The sequence below is a fragment of the Dryobates pubescens genome, chromosome 3, assembly GCF_014839835.1.
Source record: "Dryobates pubescens isolate bDryPub1 chromosome 3, bDryPub1.pri, whole genome shotgun sequence".
Classification (NCBI taxonomy): Eukaryota; Metazoa; Chordata; class Aves; order Piciformes; family Picidae; genus Dryobates; species Dryobates pubescens.
Genome location: NC_071614.1, coordinates 17,539,419 through 17,560,887, shown reverse-complemented (window position 1 = coordinate 17,560,887; position 21,469 = coordinate 17,539,419). Strand labels below are relative to the sequence as shown.

The 21,469-nt window shown below is 51.6% G+C and overlaps 2 protein-coding genes across 3 annotated transcripts in view; both read left to right on the top strand.

Annotated features, from left to right (window-relative positions):
- CFAP61 (cilia and flagella associated protein 61) overlaps positions 1 to 21,469 on the top strand; it is a 126,547-nt gene that overhangs the window by 103,310 nt on the left and 1,768 nt on the right. The window contains exons 19-20 of one of the 2 annotated variants that reach the window (XM_054179708.1): positions 11,899 to 11,989; positions 14,627 to 14,798. In XM_054179708.1, coding sequence (XP_054035683.1) covers positions 11,899 to 11,989; positions 14,627 to 14,798 — 263 coding nt within the window. Of the gene's footprint in view, positions 1 to 11,898; positions 11,990 to 14,626; positions 15,090 to 21,469 lie in introns of those variants that run through there. The other variant, XM_054179709.1, reaches the window with a different exon arrangement.
- On the top strand, positions 16,668 to 18,319 carry INSM1 (INSM transcriptional repressor 1). The gene has a single exon (XM_054179710.1). It carries the CDS (start codon positions 16,773 to 16,775, stop codon positions 18,123 to 18,125), a length of 1,353 nt encoding a protein of 450 aa, XP_054035685.1. The 5' UTR covers positions 16,668 to 16,772; the 3' UTR covers positions 18,126 to 18,319.

Here is a 21,469-nt window from a genome sequence, read left to right as displayed (position 1 = left end):
TCTACCAATGCAAACAACAGCTGAGGGAAGAGGCTGCTAGGCCAGAAGATGACCACATCCAGTCAGACAGCTGTCTCTTCTGACTGCACCACAGTGGGATGTGCTTCATCCTTCTGACTGTTTTATGTGACGCCAAGGTCTAGTGGGGAAGTTGTCAGGGTCTTGAACGGGCAATATTTACTGACAGAGGAAAATCTCATCCTGACTTGTCACAGAATTGTCAGGGTTGGAAGGGACCCCAAGGATCATCTAGTTCCAACCCCCCTGCCATGGGCAGGGACACCCTCCACTAGATCAGGTTGCCCAGAGCCACATCCAGCCTGTCACTGTGCTGTAAGAAAAAGGCACTGTTGACATCAGTGATGATCACCTTTTCACTTCACCTGGGCCTTTGGCTATTAAATTCCTGAGCAGAAGAGGTCTTACCCTGCAGGTGTCCCATGCCAGGGCAAGCAACACCATAGGAACCAAAGACACTGTGTTCTAAAAAGCTGAAGATTGTGTATGCAGACCCTTAATGTCACCTGGAAATGTAAGAGCATTACTCCCTAGATGTGGAGTCTGCTTCAGGAAGGAGCTTCTGCTGTTCCTGTTCATTTCCATAAGGCTGCGTCTCAGAAAGGCTCAGCTGAAATTTGAGCACCCAAGAGTGCTCAACAGGGAAGATTCCTCTTGAAGAAAAGAGAAAGCAAATTCCAGCAGGGTTCATTTGAAGTGTCCCACATAACAAAGCCCTGCCCTCCCCTTGGATGTCTCTGGTGCTCACGTGAAAGCCTTCACATTCTTTCCATTGCTGTAGCAGCAGGTAAGAGAGAATGGAGCTCCAAAATAGTCTTTCTTTTCTCTCTACACTTAGAGATTTGCTCCTGGCCATCAGTGCTCTGCACTGCTTCACGAAGGAGGAATGCAGCCAGACAGTTCTACCTTTTTGTATTCTCCTGAGATGAAGGCATCCACAAGGCAGTTGCCAAGTTATGGAACATGTCCACAGAGCAGTGGAATCTCCCTCTGCTGCTTCCTAAGTACAAAATGGATAATTAAAGGGGTCTCCTGATGCTTGGCAACCAAACGGATGCTCACTGGCATCATGCCTTTAATATGAGATAGAAGTGCTTCATGTAGGCTTCACTTGGCATTAGTGAAACCCAAATCTACCAACACAATGCATAAGAGTCTGGCCCACTAGATTCAAAAATACTTAACTAACTTACTTATCAAATTAAATGTGGGATTTTTTTCACCTGGGATGTTGTAATACTCTGTTAATGAACTTGTGTTCAGCCATGACCTACAGAAGGTGCTGACTTGCATGGCATTAACATGGCAGTAGTTCTGGTGATGAGGCAAGGGAGCATGACTGCTGCATGACGGTGAGAGCAACAGAAGGAGCATCACTGGAGGATGCTCAGGCACAGGTTTGGGCTGACAGTGACGAAGGTCATCATGGGATACCCCTCAGGATAACACCTCTATGCCAACCAGTTTCTAAAAGGCGCCCTCTGAAATGTGGTGTGGCTCAGCCATTCCTTTCTCCTCTTTCTTCTTGTACCTATTCACCAAGGATTTTCTCTGTAGTAAGGTGCTGTGTGTTAAGCATTTCTGATACTTACCAATCTGTAAAGTGTGCTGCTAGACTAACAGATGGTGTAGCAATCAAAGTGTTCTGAGTAATGTAACACAGAGTCCTAAGTGCTCTATTTATGTTGTGTCTATATTTAGTCCTCACCCAAAATGTGTTTTTACTCATCTGTACTTCCCACAGGAGCCACCTTGGTGCATGCAGGCTGGACATTCAGATATCCAGCTGTAGGCTTTCCAGCCAGCAGCTGAGGGGTGTTCTAGGGTCACTCCTGTGAAGGAGTTTGAGAAGGCAGCATTTTGCAGGGTGATTAGCAGAGCAACCTTAGAAGCACGCTCGTCCAAGCTAAGCTGAAGAAGACTCTGTTGCTGTTCAAGCTGTGGCAAGGTGTAAAATAACTCTTCATTTGGCAAGTAGGAGGTGGAAGGGTGGGTTGTGACCCTGGCAATACCTGTGCACAGGACAAAGAGTACAGTGGATTTTGCTGAAATGCACTGACAAAGGTTTTTTTTCCTCAGTAGCAGATAGGTAGGATTCAGTGCTCACACAGGGAGGGAATGAGCAACTTAGCATAGACCTGTGGTGATCCAGCCCAGATATCTGTTAGAAGATCTGCCTGCAGCCTGGCTGTGATGGCTGCTGCTGTCCAAGGGGCTAAGCATGCTCCACACTAAGCAGCACAGCTTCAACAGCAGCAGGTACTGATATGTCATGGACACAACCAACAAAAAAATCATGAAGAGAATCAAACTCCTTTTCACCAAGATCCTCTGAAAAATTCCACCCAGAAACTGTAACAATGAAGGCTATCACTGGATGTGTCCTTAGCTCTTTTCTTCAAACCCAGCCATCGAGAGCAGTCTGGAGGAGAAAAATCTGGGGGTGTCAGTTAATGAAATACTCAACATGAGCCAGCAATGGTTGCTGGCAGCCCAGAAGGCAGCTGTATGCTGAGCTGCATCAAGTGTGATGCGTCCAGTTCTGGTGCCCCCATCAAAAGAGGAGCATGGAACCACTGGAGTAGGTCCAAAGGAGGCCACAAAGATGGCCAGAGAGCTGGAGAACCTCCCCTGTGGGGACAGGCTGAAAGAGTTAGGGCTGTTCAGCCTGCAAAAGGCTCCAGGGAGAGGAGACCTTCCAGTACCTGAAGGGGGCCTACATGAAAGCTGGAAAGAGACTTTAGAAAAGGGCTTGTAGTGATGGGACAGGAGGGAATGGATTGAAGCCTGAGGAGGGCAGATTTAGACTGGACATTACAAGGAAATTCTTTCCAGTGAGGGTGGTGAGACACTGGAACAGGTTGCCCAGGGAGCTTGTGGGATGCCCATTCCTGGAGGTGTTCAAGGCCAGGTTGGATGAGGCCTTGAGCAGCCTTTTCTAGTGGGAGGTATCCCTGCCCATGGCAGGGAGGCTGGAACTAGATGATCTCCAAGGTCCCTTCCATCCCAAACCATTCTATGATTTATACTAACACTACAATTTTTTAGCTGTAGAAACTATATGTGCAAAAATCTTTTGAGCTTCATGGCCAACATTTACTTATTTTGAAGTGACCATTCAGAGCCCTTCTACCCAAGTTCAATTAGGTAGAAGAAATTCACATTGCAGTACTGGTTGCACTAGCCTAAAAGTGATGTGTTAAGCAGTGTCACTTAATAAGAATTTAAGCAGAAGCACCACACTGGAGTGTTTCTTGATGCCACTCTAATAAATCACAGAATTGTTTTGGTTGGAAAAGACCTCTAAGATCAGCGAGTTCCACCATCAACCTAACACCACCATGGTGGAAAGAAGGACAAGAAAAGAGGAAAGAAGGAAAAAGAAGGACACTTGATGTTTTCAGTATTGTTTTTAAAAGCACTAGGTGAAGTTACACGTTTATTACTTAGAGCCTGAATAATCAGAGACTACTGACTACGAAATGCATGCTACATAGGAAAGCTGTTTTTAACCCAGACTTTCAGCAATGAAGAGTGATTGTTTGTTAAGAGAACTACTTGAAGGCACTGTTCTCTGGAATTTGCTGGGTCCCACACCATTAGCACACCCTGAGTACATTGAAGGGATTCCACCTTAGGCTTTTGTTCATCATGCAGATAGTGAGACTTATTTTCTGCAGGGATGAAAAAGGGCAGAAAAGAAATGTGGCAGGTAGTGAGCATGGCTGAGAGGGACTAATGCTACTCAGCACACTTTACAGCCTAATTAGAGGAAAAATTTCATGCTTTTTATGAAGAGAGACAGGATCAGGAGAGAGGAGCACACGAAGGGATATCAAAGCACTAACAGCTTTCTTGTTGCCAGACTTAAATGCTAACCCCAGGGTGCACTGGTTAAAGCTGTACTTACACAGCAAATCAATATAAAAGGCAGAGGCCTTTAGGTGGCATTAGATTTCTATATATTAATGTGGTTTTTCAGGGGCAGGCAGCTTACTAATGAAGAGCTACGTTAGAAGAAACCCCACGTCCAGATTAGTAAGTAAAGGCCACGCAGCTGAATCTTCCCACATCCATTTGCAGACAAACCTTGGTGGTTTATATTACTAATTATGCAAAACCATTATGAATGGTTGAACTCTGCATCTCTAAACAAGGAACTGCAGAAAAGCCATCCTATCACTGCACACAGCTGGTTTGTTTCATTTCCTTCTAATTGTTTTTCATGCTGACATCACACGTGAACTAGCTCCATGTGAAAGCATGCAATAAACCTTATTTTGGGGCTCAGTCATACTTTCCTCATCCCAAGGGCAGACAGCAATGATTTTCTATTCATTTTAAAGAGCAGTTCAGTCAGAATCAGCCACACAATAACTGCTACTATCCAGTAAAGCAGATAGCAAGATGAGAGGATCTCATCGGTGCTTGCAAGTACCTAAGGACTGGGTGTCAGGAGGATGGGGCTAGACTCTTCTCAGTGGTGCCCAGTGACAGGACAAGGGGTAATGAGTATAAACTTGAACATCAGAAGTTCCATCTACACATGAGGAGGAACTTCTGTAAGGGTGACAGAGCACTGGAGCCGGCTGCCCAGAGAGGTGGTGGAGTCTCCGTCTCTGGAGACATTCCAAACCTACCTGGATGTGTTCCTGTGTGACCCTCCCCAGGTGACCCTGCCTTGGCAGAGGGGTTGGACTGGATAATCTCCAGAGGTCCCTTCCAGCCTTACTGTCATGTGTGGAGTCACCATCATTGGAGGCATTTAGGAGGAGACTTGATGGGGTGCTTGGTACCATGGTTTAGTTGATTAGATGGTGTTGGGTGATGGGTTGGATGCAAAGATCTTGACGGGCTCTTCCAACCTGCTTTTCTTTTCTTTTCTTTTCTTTTCTTTTCTTTTCTTTTCTTTTCTTTTCTTTTCTTTTCTTTTCTTTTCTTTTCTTTTCTTTTCTTTTCTTTTCTTTTCTTTTCTTTTCTTTTCTTTTCTTTTCTTTTCTTTTCTTTTCTTTTCTTTTCTTTTCTTTTCTATCCTATTCTAAACTTTACCAAATCCCAGTGCTAAATAAATGGAGGACATCTCTTGAGGATAGCTAGAGTAGGGAAGGATGGGAATGAATGAAGTGAGATCTGCTTTCTGCTGGTAACAGCACTTTAATGTAATATTTCCAGGACACTAAAAATGCAGAGAACAGAAATGGCTTATCAGTCATGATGGATAACCAGCAGTTGCACACTGAAGATGCTGGCAGGCAGTACATTGTGTAACTGTGGCCTACATCCCCCTGGTGGCAGCTGGTCTCGGGAGCAGCCCCAGTGAGGTCTGGGATTGGGACCAGAGGGATCAGTGTTGTCCTCCTTGAGTTCTGGGCTCAGTGGCCTTCTTTCCTGAGAGCTGGAGGAAGAGCTGCTATTGCTACTGGAAAAAAAAGTGGGGTGTGGGGTGTGGTGTTGCAAACTACAGGTTTGAAATTGATTGTCTTCCAAAGACAAGACACCATGGGTTTGGTCAGAGCTCTCTTAAAAGTGGTTAAAAAAAGAAAAGGAAAAAAAGCAGAGGCTTCCTTTCTGTGATTTACTGATACAAAAGTACAGAAGAAATGTCAACCTCTACATTAGTGAACACTACCATGATTTTGTAAACCTGCCCAACAAAGTCAACTGCAGATTCATTGCCCATAGGACCACTGATGTCACTAATTACTGGGTCAGAGCAGTAACAGAGAGTCCCAGGTTAATGATTTTCCCAGGAGTCACTGAAATGCATGGACAAACAGAGCAGAGCAAGGAGTTAAACAGCTTTCTGGCTGTAACCATGCTGTTGGCTCAACGTTTGCTTGATCATTCAGCAGTTGTAAGTGGATTTGAAAGAACTGCAAGCCATGGAACAGTTTACATTCTTTGTGATTAAGAACGGTGCTTTCAGGTGGTGCTTTGTGGGGTTTTACCCAAATTAGTCTTGCTCTTTGGCAAGCTGTCTTTCAAAATTACTGGTCAGATGATATTTAGCAGGAAATGCTCAATGTATGTTTGTGGGGTTTTATAATCTACATTGTCTTTAACTTTACACTTTATGATGCCTGGTCCAGCTACACAAGGTGTGTCTGTAAATACTCTGTTTTTTACTGGTATCACCACATCTTTGTTAACTGATTCTTACAAACATCCCTATGTTGTCCCCAAAACAGCTTCTCTTTTCCTGCCAAGGTGGGACATTTCTTCTTCTGTTAGTCATAGAATTGTTAGGGTTGGAAGGGACCTCAAGGATCATCCAGTTCCAATCCCACTGCCATGGGCAGGGACACCTTACATTAGATCAGGTTGCTCACAGCCACATCCCGCCTGTCCTTCAAAACCTCCAGGGATGAGGCTTCCACCACCTCCCTGGGCACTCTGTTCCAGTCTCTCACCACGATCATGAGGAAGAACTTCTTCCTAACATCCCATTTGAATCTACCCATTTCTAGTTTTGTTCAATTCCCCCTAGTCCTGCCACTCCCTGACACCCTAAAAAGTCCCTCCCCAGCTTTCTTGTAGTCCCCTTCAGATACTGGAAGGCCACAATAAGGTCTCCTTGGAACTTTCTCTTCTCCAGACTGAATAGCCCCAACTCTCTCAGTCTGTCTCCACAGGAGAGAAGCTTCAGCCCTCTGCTCATCCTCATGGCCCTTCTCTGGACACATTCCAGCACCTCCAGATCCTTCCTGTAATAGGGGCTCCAGAACTGGACACAGTACTCCAGGTGGGGTCTCACCAGAGTGGAGTAGAGCGGGAGAATCACCTCCCTCAACCTGCTGGCTACACTTCTTTTCATGCAGCCCAGGATACAGTTGGCTCTCTGGGCTGCAAGTGCACACTGACAGCTCATATTGACTTGAGTTCCTCCACCTGTGTTGGGGAAAAGACTTTTGCTAATCTGCAGACTGGGAAGTAACACTGGAATGACTTGGACATTAAAGTTGCATCACATTCCCACCCACTGCAGTACTTTCCCTGCTCCCAGGAAGTGGAATTCCCTGCCCTTCGTAGGCACTCCTGACATAATTGTATCATACTTGAGCCCTTGTCATCTGACCAGCTGCTTCCATTTCATCTGGGTTTGTCCTTCTGTTTTGGTTCATTGTGCTTGTAACAGCAGCAGGTGCTTAGTGAATAGACAGTGGCAATACCAAGGACTCAGGTATGCTGCAGGAACAAAGCACTGGTGTTTGGGAAGCTTTCTCCATCATCTGCCAAAAGCACCAAGGGGAAACTCAGCTTCCCTCAACTGCCAATGTTATTCCAGTTTAAAGAACCCCAACTTTTAATATTCTGAGGTCTGAGTATTTAAGAACTGTTTTTTTTTTCCCCTGATGTAGCTGATACAGCCTGGAGTGTGGCCTTTCTTCTTTAGAAAGGGAAATCTGAAGCAGGAATGTGCCTTGCTTCCTTTTCTTGAAGGGAATCCCAGCTTGCAGAAGTTTGGAAAGCTGCAGTGGTGTGATGGAATGGGTCTGGGTATTACAGTTATGCCAGGCTTGGGAATGATGAAAGAGGAGGTCTGCCAGAGCAGATAAGATCACTCCACAAGGCTGGTGTTCACCTTTCCACCATTACTTTCCTGTCATGGGACTTAAAATCATTTATATAAACTTCAGTTTTATTTTATTTGTTAGCTCTCTGTCTTGCTTTTTGTTTCGGTGCTGTACAAACCTTGTGTTATTTTGGGAGGGTTTTGACCCCATTTTTAAGGTTTCCCAGCTTTAACCCCTTGCTGTGGGTGACACATCTCGTGCCCTTAGACCCAACTGAGATGGCAGAAACACTGCCAGGGGTCAGCGTTGGGTCCTCCCTGCCAAGACACACCGCAGATGTTGGGCAGCATCAGAATTAACTCCCGCAGAGGCAGAGGCCTTTTGTCCATGTCATTGCAAATGAAATGGAGAATAAATACAGGCAGCTCTGGGATGGAAAGCCAGGAGCATGCCTACTCCATTTGTGCTGGCTAGCAGTGGCCAACTTTGTCTGTTTTATCTAAGACACTGTCTCCTAAAAAGGGAAAGATTCCGTGTCCTTTGTACAGGGCACCACTAAATATTTTCCTCCTCCTTCCCTTTCATCTGATGTGGGCTACACATCACAAATGAGGCAGAACAGACTTTAAATATTGTTTGTCAATGAAAGGCGAGACCAGCTCCCTAGCAACAAAAAGGATGTCACTTATTGTCTTCCAGAGGAGACCATTTCATCCCATCTCGTTACAAATGCCTTCCCATGATAGCTTCTGTCGATATAAAGGTCTGCCAGCAGGGGATCCCCATTAGGAAGTGACCAAGTTTGAAAACCCGTTATGCTCCTGGCAAACATTGTCATCTTGTACATATTTAGCCTGATCACTCTGGCAGGTTATGAAAGACTAAATGGTGCAAACACATGTGGCAGATGCCGTTCTCATGATAGTTGAGGAGCCTTTGAGCCTCTGTTGGTAGCATGCCAGCTTCATCTTGTATACTGAAGAGCATTATACTTTCAAGCCTTCCACAGCTTGCCCTGAGGGACTGCTGCTGAAGTGGTAATAAAATTCAGAATGAGCCTCAGAAAGTCAACTTGTTGGTTTGGCTTCAGATGGGCTTTTTCATTATTAAACTTCCCTTTAGCAGCCATATGTAGATCTGCTCTCTCAAAAACACCATGTGCTCCTTTAGAAAGGTGATTCTAACAGAAAAGAGAGATAAAAACACAGGGAGAGCTAAGAGGGGGAACTGTTTCTGTGGAGCCTATCTTTAAATTGCTTTTGGTGGCTTGCATGTCTTCAGGTAAAGGCAAGTAAAAGGAATCTGGGAGTAAATGGTGTTTACTGGTAGCATCTCTTGGCAGCCTGTCTAGAAAATACAGACAAGGTATTCTCCATTCCCCCCCCCAAAAAAGGTATTTTATTTGCATTAAATATTGCACACTCAGTGACACATCACAGGTTTTGAGCTCCAAATCTGTGCCTATTAACAGGACCAGTTAAAAATGAAGTTAGGGACTGAGCTGATAACAGCCGCAGTGAGAAGTAGCATCCCTGAGGCACTTGATAAACATCATTTAATGCAAGATCTCAGGGAGGCAGGTGAACAACTTAACCAAAGTAAAGCTGTTGGAAGTTGTGCCTCAGTCAAGAGATTAAATCACCTTTATCAGGGTAGAATTAAAACAAAGATGTCAGCTTGAAAACAAAACATTTGGCCTGTGGAACATGGCTTTTAGCAGGGCATATCAGTAAAAATAATCCCTAATTACCTTAATGTCATCCTGTAGAACACTCCCCTTGTCCTGGCTTTGCTAATATCCCCATTGAGTTAAAGGTTTGTGTTGGATGGGGTTTTCTGCTGAAGCTGAAAGGTTTTTAAATATTTGGGGACTCTCCTGTTCTTCTCTAGCTCTCTGCATACATTATAGGTATTTAATGTCTTAAGTAAAGATACTTAAAGCTGAGCTGGTCTAACATTTTGTATCCAAATGGATAGCTAGTGTCTGTTGTGGTGGCTCTGGGGTTGGCAGCACTTCCCATAGCATGGAGAGGGTACCTGTGGCAGTGTCAGTCAACATTTTTGCTGTGGAAACATCTATTGGAGAGAGCCCTGCTGTGGTGGACACTATGCAGATCTATGAAGGGCACCCCTGGCCACCCTGCAGTACAAAGAGAAGTGAGATACAACACGAGAGACACAGACCTGCTGGAGTGGGTCCACAGGAGGCCACAAAGATGATCACAGGGCTGGAAAACCTCTCCTGTGAAGGCAGGCTGAGAGAGTTTGGGCTGTTCAGCCTGGGAAAAGCTGTGGGGAGACCTCATAACCACATTTCAGTATCTGAAGGGGACCTACAGGAAGGATGAGGAAGGACGGTTTAGTGATAGGACAAGGGGCAATGGTTTGAGACTGGAGCAGAGGAGATTTAGGTTGGACATCAGGAAGAAGTTCTTTACAATGAGAGTGGTGAAATACTGGAACAGGTTGCCCAGGGATGTAGCTGAGGCCCCATCCCTGGAGACACTCAAGATCAGACTTGACATGGCCCTGGGCAGCCTGATCTAGTTGGAGGTGTGTGGTAAGTTGAAAATTCCCTCCCAACATTGAATTTGCCAGACCAGCTCAGTTGGAAGCAAATGAAAGCTGTATTTAGAAGCGAAACTACAATCTCCAATAAATGCAATGACTCTGTACAAAATACACAGTATTTACAGTATTTACAGGTATTTACAATTAATGAACAGCACAAGGACCCCCCTGGTCAAAGACCAGAGGAAGCTAATAGCTTCTCCCTCCCTGCTCCCCCTTTCCCCCCTGTACATAAAAGGGACAAGAGACAGAGCAGAGAAGTTGGGGTGGGTTCATACCAGTCACAACAAAAGCAGTGCAGCCAAGGCCAGTAAAGCCACTTAGTGTCCCCCAGCCCAAAGAAGCGAGAAGCTGTTGACAGTAGTAGCTTCAGTCTGTTACCTTTCCAATGGGATTCTTTAGAACTATTATCATTTTCCTTTTTACACCCAGTACTGATTTATTTATATTTTACTACTTTCTGGTCAAGATCTGTGAAAAAATTTTAAAGGCATAGCCTAAAACTACCACAAGGTGTCTGTGCTGATTATGGGGGGGGGTGGGCAAGATGACCTTTGAGAGTCCCTTCCAACCCAGTGCAGCCTGTGAAGCTGTGAGATGAACGGACACAGAGAAGAGAGCTCATGATGGGATGAGTGTGTAAAAGCTCAGCCAAGTCCTGTCAGGTCCAGACTAGTTTTAATTGTGCAGAGCATCAGGGCATCAGTGAGAGCTGGAGATCCATTGAGAGTGGGAGAAGGAAATCCTGCCATGTGACAGGAATGAAAATACAATCTTGTGCAAAAAGGAACCTGCACACCAGTTTGCTGTGTGCAGATCTGCCAGAATTATTAAACCATTGTGGCACCTTCTAAGTTGCTCTCTCCAGATGTTCATTCAAAGACTAGACAGCTGATTCCTGAGAGCAGTGCCAAGCATGCTGCTGCCATGTGTCAGGCACAGCCACACACGCGCACCCATCTTCAAACTTCCTGGGTGACCCTGCTGACATTTGTTCAACCCTTGCTGGGAGGAACGTGCTGCACCTCCTGACTCCAGTTAGCGTTAACAAGAGTTACACACAGGGGGGGGCATGTCACTGGAGCCGTAGAAATTATTTTTCCTCATAGAGGAAAGAGAAATCAATCACAGCTCTGTAATTCAGCTGCCTCCAGTTCCACTTGCAACCTGGAGGTTCTGCATCAAGTTTTGCCTTCTCCATCCTTTCACCATTTTCTTCCCCCCCCCTCCCCCGAACGCTGTCACAAAACACCGCTGCTGAAAGAAAAAGTTAGCAGAGCTAACCCTCCCAGAAAAAAAGGGGTTGAATTTAGCTGCAGCGAGCTGGTGCAAAGAACATATTGCAACACCACGGTGGCCTGTTTTTCTGGCCTGTATTAATCCAGAAACCTTAATGATGAACAACATTTGTGTCATTGTCTACACAAATTTAATTTGTTTATGCAGCGGTTCAGTTAATCCTGCAATCTGCTTTTCTCAAATGAGGACAGATAATGGAGACACCGTTCTTTGCAGGTCTTCAGGCTTTTAAATTCTGATAAAATCAGGATTCTTCACTGGGTCTTGCCACAGCTCTGAATTAAGCCACTTTAAATGTAATTACTGAAGCTGGCTGTACATCAGGAACATCCATTAAAAGAATTGATTGACCATGCTGTTACAGGAGGCATTTTATGAACAAACGATCACGATGGGTCCAGAACTGTAATTTATAAAGGCAAAAAAGCAGGTAAATACTTTATTAGTGGTTAATGAGAGGTTCACAGGATAACTAAATTTCTTCTTTTTTAACCAGCTACTTCAGGGAGCCTTGGTCCATGGCCATCTATCACGATCGGTTTATTGATCTCAAGAAGGAACTGCGCCAAATCCTGGGGTCGGAACAGGTAAGAGAAATGACTGGCGACTGCATTTTAGTATTTAGGCAATTTGTTAGTGTTGCTCACTTGGGTTTCTTCTCCCATCTTTCTCCTGAAGCCTTACCTTTCTGTTTAGCTATTTCCTCTGGGAAACCTGAGCAGATCCTAGTCCTCACAGGGGGAGTTCACCAAGGACGGCACATTGCTCGGCTCTGTGACTTGGGCACGTTTTCATATTCGCCAGTAGAACTTTACCTTCTTTTCCCTCACAGCCTTTTTGCTTTACACATGCACTTTAGTACATCTGCCTAAGCAGAATCTGGAGGCTTATTTGTTCAGTTATCCCCCTTTTTAATTAATGTTTCCTAACACAAATACACTACTGGCCATCCTAAACCCATCTCAGCTGAGCCTAGGAAAAGGACATTTTTTTTCAACATCTACCCACAGGGAAACAGCTTTTGTAGCTGAAAGAGTGAAAGCAACTGGCTTTTTTTCAGTCATAAATAAATTTCCTGACTAAGGATGAAATTGTTTGCTAGCACTATTTACAGTACAGTAGATGGAGGCATGAAGTCTCAGCAGCCCTTAACTTTGCCTCCAAATCCCACTGCAGCCCGGGAACTGTTAACTGTAGCAGGCTTTTTTAACAGCCCCAAGAACTGCCTCCCCCACCCCTGATGAATTTCTGACTGATGTCAAACATAATTTGCAGTCGGGATCTTGATACTTGCAGTCCACTGCTCGGGACAGATTCAGCCTCTCTCTCCTCACGCTGCTTTTGTTCAGCTCAGTGGCATCCCGTGCCACAGCCGTAATTGAAAGTGCGTGCTCACTGAGCTTTCAGCTGAGAGCAAACAAACGGAACCAAGGGGAAATGAAGGCAGGGTGACAAAAGGAAGGGACACTGCATAGGCTGTAGCCCACCTGTTTTGGTGGCCCAGGCTGGCTGGCGTGCTGCCGTGTGTCGCGGCTGTAGCCACCCACACGCTGGACGCAGCCTCCTCCCAGAAGGGCCAGGTGCAATTTTCTTTCTATTGTCACGATACAGAAAGTGCCTCAGTGCAGGTTTATTTGAGATTCTCTTGGAAGTCAGCTATGAAAGAGCACAAAATGAAATCCTGTGCTGAATGGGAGGCCTGATGAGAAGTGTTTTTCTTGCCATCATTCAAGCACATTTCATGTGCTGTAAGTGGGAACAACTTTAGAGAAAAGGGGAATTGGTGTCCTACAAATGAAAAGACTCACTTGCCTTACCCTTGTCTTGTTGCAGTCATCCTGCCACACAAAAACCAGTCTCACTGAGGGGACTGAAAGCACCTCTGTGAGTCCTAACTGCTTACATGAACACAGCCGACTGTATCTGCAGCTGAACACAAATCTGGCTTTACCTTTTTTGTCTTATTATATGAAGTTTCTTCGGGGTGATTTTAACCATATTTACTAAACGTCACATTTTTGTCTTGTCCTGGGGTGCTCCTTCTAGGCCAGCAGGTAGATACCATATATCTTAAATGCTTCAGGACTGGGTGTATTTTTAATATGGAGCAACAGATCTACTGCATTTGGCTCAGGACTGGGTGTTTTTTGCTATGGAGCAACAGATTTCTGCTTTTGCCTCCTGTTGCTCATGCTCCAGCTCTCTTTACATGGAGATAAGCTAGTAAGGACATGTCAAAAGGAGGGGCAAAGACACCTTTGAAAGGGATGTTTAAGAACAGTGAGTGTAAATACACAGAAGTCAGTTGTGACACTTTCCACAGAAATTGGAGATGGGTCTCATGCTTTTAGGGATAATATTTATGGACATGTTCACCAGCAGTAAGGAAATACACATGGAAAAGCCAGTTATAGCTGGGATGGAAACTAGGAGTGTGTGTGTGCGTGCGTGTGTGTTCAAACTGCACCCCGGTGCTGTGCTTGCTGTATGCCTGGCTCTGGCAGGGGCTGCTGCTGCCTGTGGCTGGAAGCAGGCGATGGCACGGGCGATGTTTACCCCTCGGCAGGATCACAAACATTGTGTTTATTGCGACATGCAGGGCTCCAGCGATGCAAACATGCAGATGGCAGGGCTGGGCTTTTGCACCTACATCAGCTGTTGGAGTGTCACAGCAAGCCGAGGGCACACGTGTGCGGCGAGTGTCTAAAAACGGCACTCGTCCTCGATGGGAAATAATGGGCTGGTTCTTGAATGGCAGCTGGGCTTGCTTCGGGAAGTCACTTGGAAGCAACCGCTAAATGAGTCACCGAGAGAAATCTCCTCCGGTGAGCGAGTGGCCCGGGCCGTGGCACGTCCACGGGCTCCCGCACACAGAGACGTTGGGTCAGTCCCATGCAGACCTTCCATGTGTGGCCGTGTACCATGAGGGTCATTCTAGGGGGAAAAACAACCGAGCAGGGCCGGCGCAGCCACCATGCTCTCGAGGGAAGCGCCGGTTCACCGGGCAGCCAGCCCAGCTGATGCTTTTCAGGGAGCGGTGCCTGCCCGGGCCCTCGGCGCCGCTGGGTGCCAGCTCTGCTCCGCGCCCTCTTCCCTCCACGCGTATCACCCCCGATGCGTTTTCACGCCGTTTTTGGCCCCCATCGTCACACTTAATGACTCGGGGGCGCGATCCCGTGTGATTGCGCTTCCCGGGGTGCCCTTCTGACGGCTGTGCCTTGCAGGTTGTCGGGCTGCCCACCGCCGCCAAGTCGACCCCAGAGGACCTCACGGAGCAGAGTCCCTGCCCGCCGCAGCTGCGGGAGCCCATCCTTCGCTACCTGCGCCGCCATCGCTACCACCTGCCCATGTACAGCCCGGTAGAGCCAGCCGCCACCGGACCCTCGCCCGCCGCAGGTGAGACGACAGCGCCGGTTCCACAGGACAGCGGCAGCCCGCTTGCGTAAAAGCCGCGCCGCGGGTAACGGGAGGGCCTCGACGGGGAAGGGAGTACTCTGTGTGTAGCCCCGGCGGGGGAAGGGGGCCCGGCTCTCGGTGTGCAGCCCCGGCGGGGGGGCAGCGGCGCGTGCCCGGCGGGCCCGCAGCTGTATGCTAATGCGCAGCGGGCCGCCCCGCCCCGCCGCACGCCTGTCCCCACCAGGCGGGATGGCGGGGGGGGATAACACGGGCAGGGCGAACACATAGCATTGGCCCTACGCCCCCGCAGGACCCGACTATGGCCGGCCCGGCCCGGCCCGGCGGCAAGGGTGTCTCGGCGGCCCCCGGTGCCGGGCGCTCCCCCCGCCCGGCCCGGTTTCTCCGCGCCCTTTGTGCCGCCCGCCGGGAAGGTCGCGCAGCTTTATGCTAATGAGGCGCACAAAGGCGGCGGGCGGGGGGGAGCGACTCCGGGGGGGCCGCCGCTCGCTCGCGTGCCGCCCGCGTGCCCCCGCCGCCCCCCACAAAGGGACCCGCAGCGGGGGGGGGGGGGAGGTCGCACTCCCGGGGCCGGCCGGCTGCTCGCAGCAGGGGACAGCCCCGCCACCCCCCCGCGCCCTGCCACCACCTGCGACGCGCCGAGCAGCGCGGCCCGGCCGCCCGCCCCTGCGGGCTGCGGCGCGGAGCGCCCCGCGCAAATCCCCGCGTGGGCCCGGTCGCGGACAAAGGGTTAAGGGGCCCGGGGCTCGGTCCACAGAGGCTGCACCTGCTGCTGGGCACTTGGCACCTCGTACAGCCGGGAGCGGACGCTGACCTCCACCCCGGTCCCTGCAAACGCAGCCCGGGCAGCGTGTCGGGAGCATCCTACCCGGGTCCGTCCGCTGCACCGGAGCTCGGGGTGTTTGCTTTTACACCCCGCGGTGGCATGCGGGAGGTGGACGGGGAGAGAGGGGCGTCCCCGCATGTTAGCTGCGTCGCCTTGCACCGAACGCGTAACCATTGGGACGGACACACTCGGGAGCCGTGCCACCGCTGCCGCGGAGTCAGGCCGGCCCGGGGCTGCTCGGGGAAAGCGGGAAGAGCGGCGAGCGACATGAAGTGTTCCGGTCCCCGCGGCAGGGGCGGCCCGGGCGGAGGGCGCACCGCGTAACAGGTTACCGCTAGCGAGATCTGCCGATTCGCGGGGAAAGGGCTGCGGCGCTTCCCGGTCACGGCCCCGTCGGATCGGCCGCGGCGCCGTTCGGTACCACGGGGCTTAGGTCCCTCACAATATTAGCGGGCACCAGGCCGCCGCCGCAGGCCCGTTGGTTGTTCTTCCCGGTTTGGTTAGACTTTTCGTTTAGCACCTGATGCAGGCGGCGGACAGAACCCATCCGCTTTATCTACGGGCCGCCCCCTCCCGGCGGTCAGCCTTTTCCACCCCCCCACTCTGCCGGTACCCGCCGCACAAGCGACTTTTTCCTCCTCCTGCGCTAAGTTTCCTTCCCCCCGAGCTCCCGGTGCTGGCCTACCCCCACCCACAGCCTGCCCGCCGTGCCGGACTTCGCGGGGACAGAGCCACCGTCCCGGCTTCACACCGCGGCGGGGACAGCTCCGCGGACAGCTGCCGCCAGTCCCTGTCGCCGCCGGGCTGCGCGGCCCCAGCCCCCGCCGGTCCCGGCACGGTCGAGGGGGGGCAGTGGCCCCGGGGCGGCACACAAAGGCGCGCGCGTGCCGGGCCGGGCGGGGGCGGGGCCGGGCGTGTGCCGCGGGCGGGGGCCGCGCGGGCTCAGGTGCACCCGCCCCGCCCGCCGCCGCCCGCCGCGCCGCCGCTGATTGGCCCGCCCCGCCGCCGCCGGGCCGAACAATGGCCCCGGGCCGCTTAAAGGCGGCGGTGGCGGCGCGGTGGGCAGGGCAGAGCGCGTCGCAGAGATCAGCGTGCGCCGCGGCCGCTACCGGCCCGGAGCCGGCGCGAAGATGCCCCGCGGCTTCCTGGTGAAGCGCAGCCGGCGGCCCACCCCTGTCTCGTACCGTGCACGCTGCTGCCGCGAGGCCGCCGCTGCCGGCCCGCCGCTCCCCGCCGGCGGTGCCCCGCCGCCCGTCTGTCCCGCCGCCCCGCCGCCGCGGGACTCGCCGCCGGTGCCGTTCGGGACGCCCGATGCCGCCGTGCAGGCGCTGTACAGCCCCACGCGGCCAGTCAGTAGGGACAAGTATCTGGAGCGAGGCTTCAGCCTGGGTTCCCCCGTCTCTGCCGAGTCCTTTCCTGCCCCGGCCGTGCCCGGCACCATGGACCCGCTCCTCTTCGCCCCGGCTGAGCTCAAGCTCTGGGCTGCCGCCGCCGCTGGCCACGCTGAACCGCCCGCCGGCCACGTCGCCGCCGGCACCACTGCCGGTCCTGGTGCCGGCGGAGCCCCCGCCGCGCCTGCCGCGGCCGCGCCGCCCGTCTCCAGCCGCCCACAACCCGCCAAGCGCCCACCGGCCTCCGCGGAGCCCGGGCGGCAAAAGGCTCCGTCGGGCAAGAAGGCGAAGGCGATCCGCAAGCTAACCTTCGAGGACGAGGTGACCACGTCGCCGGTGCTGGGGCTGCGCATCAAGGAGGGCCCGGTGGAGACGCCGGCTAAGGCGCGGGGCGGCTGCGCCCGCCCGCTCGGCGAGTTCATCTGCCAGCTCTGCAAGGAGGAGTACGGGGACCCCTTCGCGCTGGCGCAGCACCGCTGCTCCCGCATCGTCCGGGTGGAGTACCGCTGCCCCGAGTGCGACAAGGTCTTCTCCTGCCCCGCTAACCTCGCCTCCCACCGCCGCTGGCACAAGCCGCGCCCGCCTGCCGCCAAAAGCGGTCCCGAGGCGGGCAGGGCACCGGCGGAGGAGCCGCCGAAGGAGGCGGGCGGCGGGAGCGGCAGCGGGAGCGGCAGCGAGCGGGACACGCCGAGCCCCGGCGGCGCCTCGGAGGCCGGCTCCGAGGAGGGGCTCTTCGAGTGCCCCCGCTGCGCCAAGCGGTTCCGCCGGCAGGCCTACCTGCGCAAGCACCTGCTGGGGCACCCGACACCCGCACCGGGGTCCGCACCGGCCCCCGAGCCCGCCGCCGAGGAGCCGCCCGCGCCGCCCTCCGCCGAGTGCCGCTTGTGCCCGGTCTGCGGGGAGACCTTTCCCAGCAAGAGCAGTCAGGAGCGGCACCTCCGCCTCCTGCACGCCGCCCAGGTCTTCCCCTGCAAGTACTGCCCGGCCACCTTCTACAGCTCGCCCGGCCTCACCCGGCATATCAACAAGTGCCATCCCTCCGAGAACAGGCAGGTCATCCTGCTCCAGGTGCCGCTGCGTCCCGCCTGCTAGAGCCGCCCGTGCCTTCCCGGGGACCGGGGCCGCTCCCGGGGCCGCCGCTGAGCCCGTCCCGCAGGCTGCGCTTCGGACTCGCCACACGATTAGCTTTAATACGGCTTGTGAACTGCTGGAATCTGGCTTTACATTTACCTTTCCGGGGTCTTTTTGTTTCTTTTTGTTGTCGTTGTTGGCTTTTCTCTTATTTTTTTTTTGCCTCTTTTTTTGTTTGTTTGTTTGTTGGGGTCGGTTTTTTTTTTGTCCGTTCGTCTCGGTTTTTCTAATTGTGAACAGATCAAACCGCTTGAGGAGAAACGAGACTTTCCCTTAGTATAGCCACAAATGCCTTGACTCTGCTGTTGATGGTCTCCAGAAAATGCTGTAGAAAACTGCCTTAACCATGACATGCCAACTCTGTTTCTGTTGGGTTTGCCCTCCCCGAGGTTAGCTCATGAGTTGACTATCTGTATATGTTGGTTTGAGTAATTATGTTATTTATTCCTTATTTATTTATATTAATTATGAAGATTGATATTATTTGATTGCAGATACTCTAAAGTGCTTTTTTTCCCCCCCTTTCTTTCTTTCTTTCTTTCTTTCTTTTCTTCCTTCCTTTTATTTTTGTCTCCCCTGCCTGCCATTTCACTGTGCATTTTTAGAAGATCTTTTTTTCTCAAGGGATCTGCTAAAAAAAAGAAAGAAAAGAAAAGAAAAAGAAGGTTTTAACTTTTTATACCTAGAATAACTCACGGTCTTAACCATTTTATCCTGTGCAGCTGACAGCTCTTACTTTTAGATGCAATCTCTTTTTCTACACACATTATTTTCTTAACTGTTAGCTATTTATAGAGTGCTTGGATAGAACTGTTTCAACTGTATAATTATTTACTATTCAAATAAAATATTTTCAAATTCACCTCTGCCCCCCTCCTGCTTCTCCCTGGAGGGTGCTCTGGGAGGAACCGAGGCCAGACCCTGGGCTTCAGCTGGCAGGATTCCCTGCTAGGCACCAGCCTGCTCCGCACCTTTTGATGAGATTAATTAAAAGGGAATTAAAGGCAGGAGAGAGAGGAGCAGGGTGCGAGGTGTGTCCGGTCCGGGGGGGAAGGTTGTGGCGCCACCGCACGCTGCGGGCCCCAGCTCCAGGCTGGAGCCTGAGCCCTGCCCGTGGACTGCACAGGTTGCCCCCGTGCTCTGCTGCTGGAAAGCGCCATGGAAGAGCTTCCCTGGGAGGTGTTACAGGGAAAACCCGATGGGGGGGAGCATCTTGGAAGGAGCAGTGGAGAATGGGAATCCTTGCCTAGGAGGGAATCTGCTGTTTGCATGGGTGGCTTCTGGTGCTCAGCTTGCTGAGGTGTGGGTAAGGGACTCTGTGGGGAGGCTGCACCCAGCTCTCACTATGAGCTGTGGAGGCTGGTGCAAGGAGGGCCAAGCTTTGGTGTGATTCCTCTCAAGGCTAGGGCCTGATTCTGCCTGGTCCCGCTCTGTTCTGTAGAGGGATTTCTGCAGCATCCTCATAATAACCACAGGGTTTTGGCAAGCCAGGTGTGCCAGGACTCCTAGGAAGGTGGGAAGGCGCCAATGTGTGGGGTTTACATGGGTTTGGGCAAAAGGTAGCTTCTTAATCTTCTTAGCAAAAATCAGTGTAAGAGGGAAGATATAGGGGGTCAGTGAAACCCCTCTCAGGTGTTGCAGTAAGGATCTCTCCCTTTGCCAGCAGGAGAAGCTATCTCAGGGCACACAGATCTGCTTGGCAGCCCTGGACGCAAGTGAAGGGCCGAGGCTGGGCTGAGAGGTCTTGGCTTGGGTGTTTGTCACACTTTGTCTCCAGGACCATAATGGCTTTGAGGCTTTTGCTGATGGGAAGAAGCTGTTCTTGTCATCTTCACTCACCCAAAGGCTCTGGTCTGAGATGCTGCTGCTTTGTCATGGCAGGTGATCTTCTGGAGCTTCCTGCAGGGAAGCTCCCCAGGAAATTGTCTGAGCAAAGCTTCTAGACAGAAAAATCTTTCTAACAGAAAGGTTTTGGGGGTTTGGGTTTTTTCCCCTCCTTGTTCAGTCAGACTGAAAAGCACCAGAGCCAGTGTGCTCCTCCTGCCTTGATTCCTAGGAAACCAGCTTGGTTATCGTGGGACTGCCTTCAGGTCTAGGTGAAGCTGTGGTTTCAGTTGTAAACTGATATGCTGAGAGATGCAGGCAGCAAAACGTGCTTGGGAAGAAACCTGTGGGTTTGCTCTTCCCACCTGCCCTGGCCTTGGAAAGCCCCAAGTGCTGGGCTGTCACAGCTGCCTGTGGGCCAGGCAGGCCAGGCTCTCCCGGCCCATCCCTCAGAGAGGCTCCATCCGCACCACCGTGGCAGTGCCCCTGCTGAAGTATTCGCTCTGAGCCTGTGGCACAGCTGCTTCATGCCACTCTCGATTTCCCTATAGTCAAGTAAATTCATGCCTGGCCTCTTGGGAGCCAGATAAAGTCTGTTGGGCTCAGAAGAATTCCCTAGGCTTAGGGAGCTGGTGTAGTGGCCATGAGCACCCACACCTCAGCATCTTCTGCTGATGGGACCCTAACCCTTTAGGGAGAAGTGTTGTTAGTGGGGGCTCGTTTTGTGGGGGGAGTAAGGAGGGGTGACTCTGGAGTGCTTTGGAAACTGGGCTCTCTTCACAAACACAACTGATTTTGGCATCACTTTATGCTCTGCAGCAGCCTTGGCAGAGAGCTGTGGAGCTGCGCAGGCTGCACCACTCCTTCCATCAGCTGCACTGCTGCCAAGCTTTGGAGAAGAGCTTTGTGAGGCACCAGCTCAGCATCTCCATTTCGTGCCTCAGGCAGCAAGGGGCATCGTGTCACCATGGCTGCTCATGGCAGGCCTCCTTTGGGTGGTATTTTGAGGAGGACTCTGTCCCCACCCCTCGGCAACTTGCTCCAGCATGGAGCTGCTCCCACCAGCCCAGACCTGAAATTTGGACCTCAACCTGGCTCCCTTTGCCTCTGCCTCCTTGGCCATGAGACCCTCAAGCTCAGGTTTAGCTTGGTGGATGTGCTGGAAGGTGGTGAATTGGCCAAAGTCAGAGCTCACCCAGCCCTGAACCCAGCAGCTTCTGGGAATGCAGGTGCCGCGGTCTCGGTGCCATGCTCTCACCATCCAGCAGGCCAGGGCTGTGCAAACAAAGCCTCCTGCTGTCAGCTAACAAATCAATTTGCTGATGCCTCTCAGTGCATCCAGCAGGAACAGGTCTGGGCACCATGGAAAGTGCTGATCCTGCCCCGAGTGTGACGCGAGCTGCAGTTCTTGGCGGCGGTTGGTGCTCAGGTCCGGAGGTGGCTCGCTCGCTCCCCAGGCTCAGGGGCAGAGATGTCTGCCT

Coding starts and splice junctions, on each gene's coding strand:
- INSM1 (XM_054179710.1), top strand. CDS start 16,773: ATGCCCCGCGGCTTCCTGGTGAAGCGCAGCCGGCGGCCCACCCCTGTC.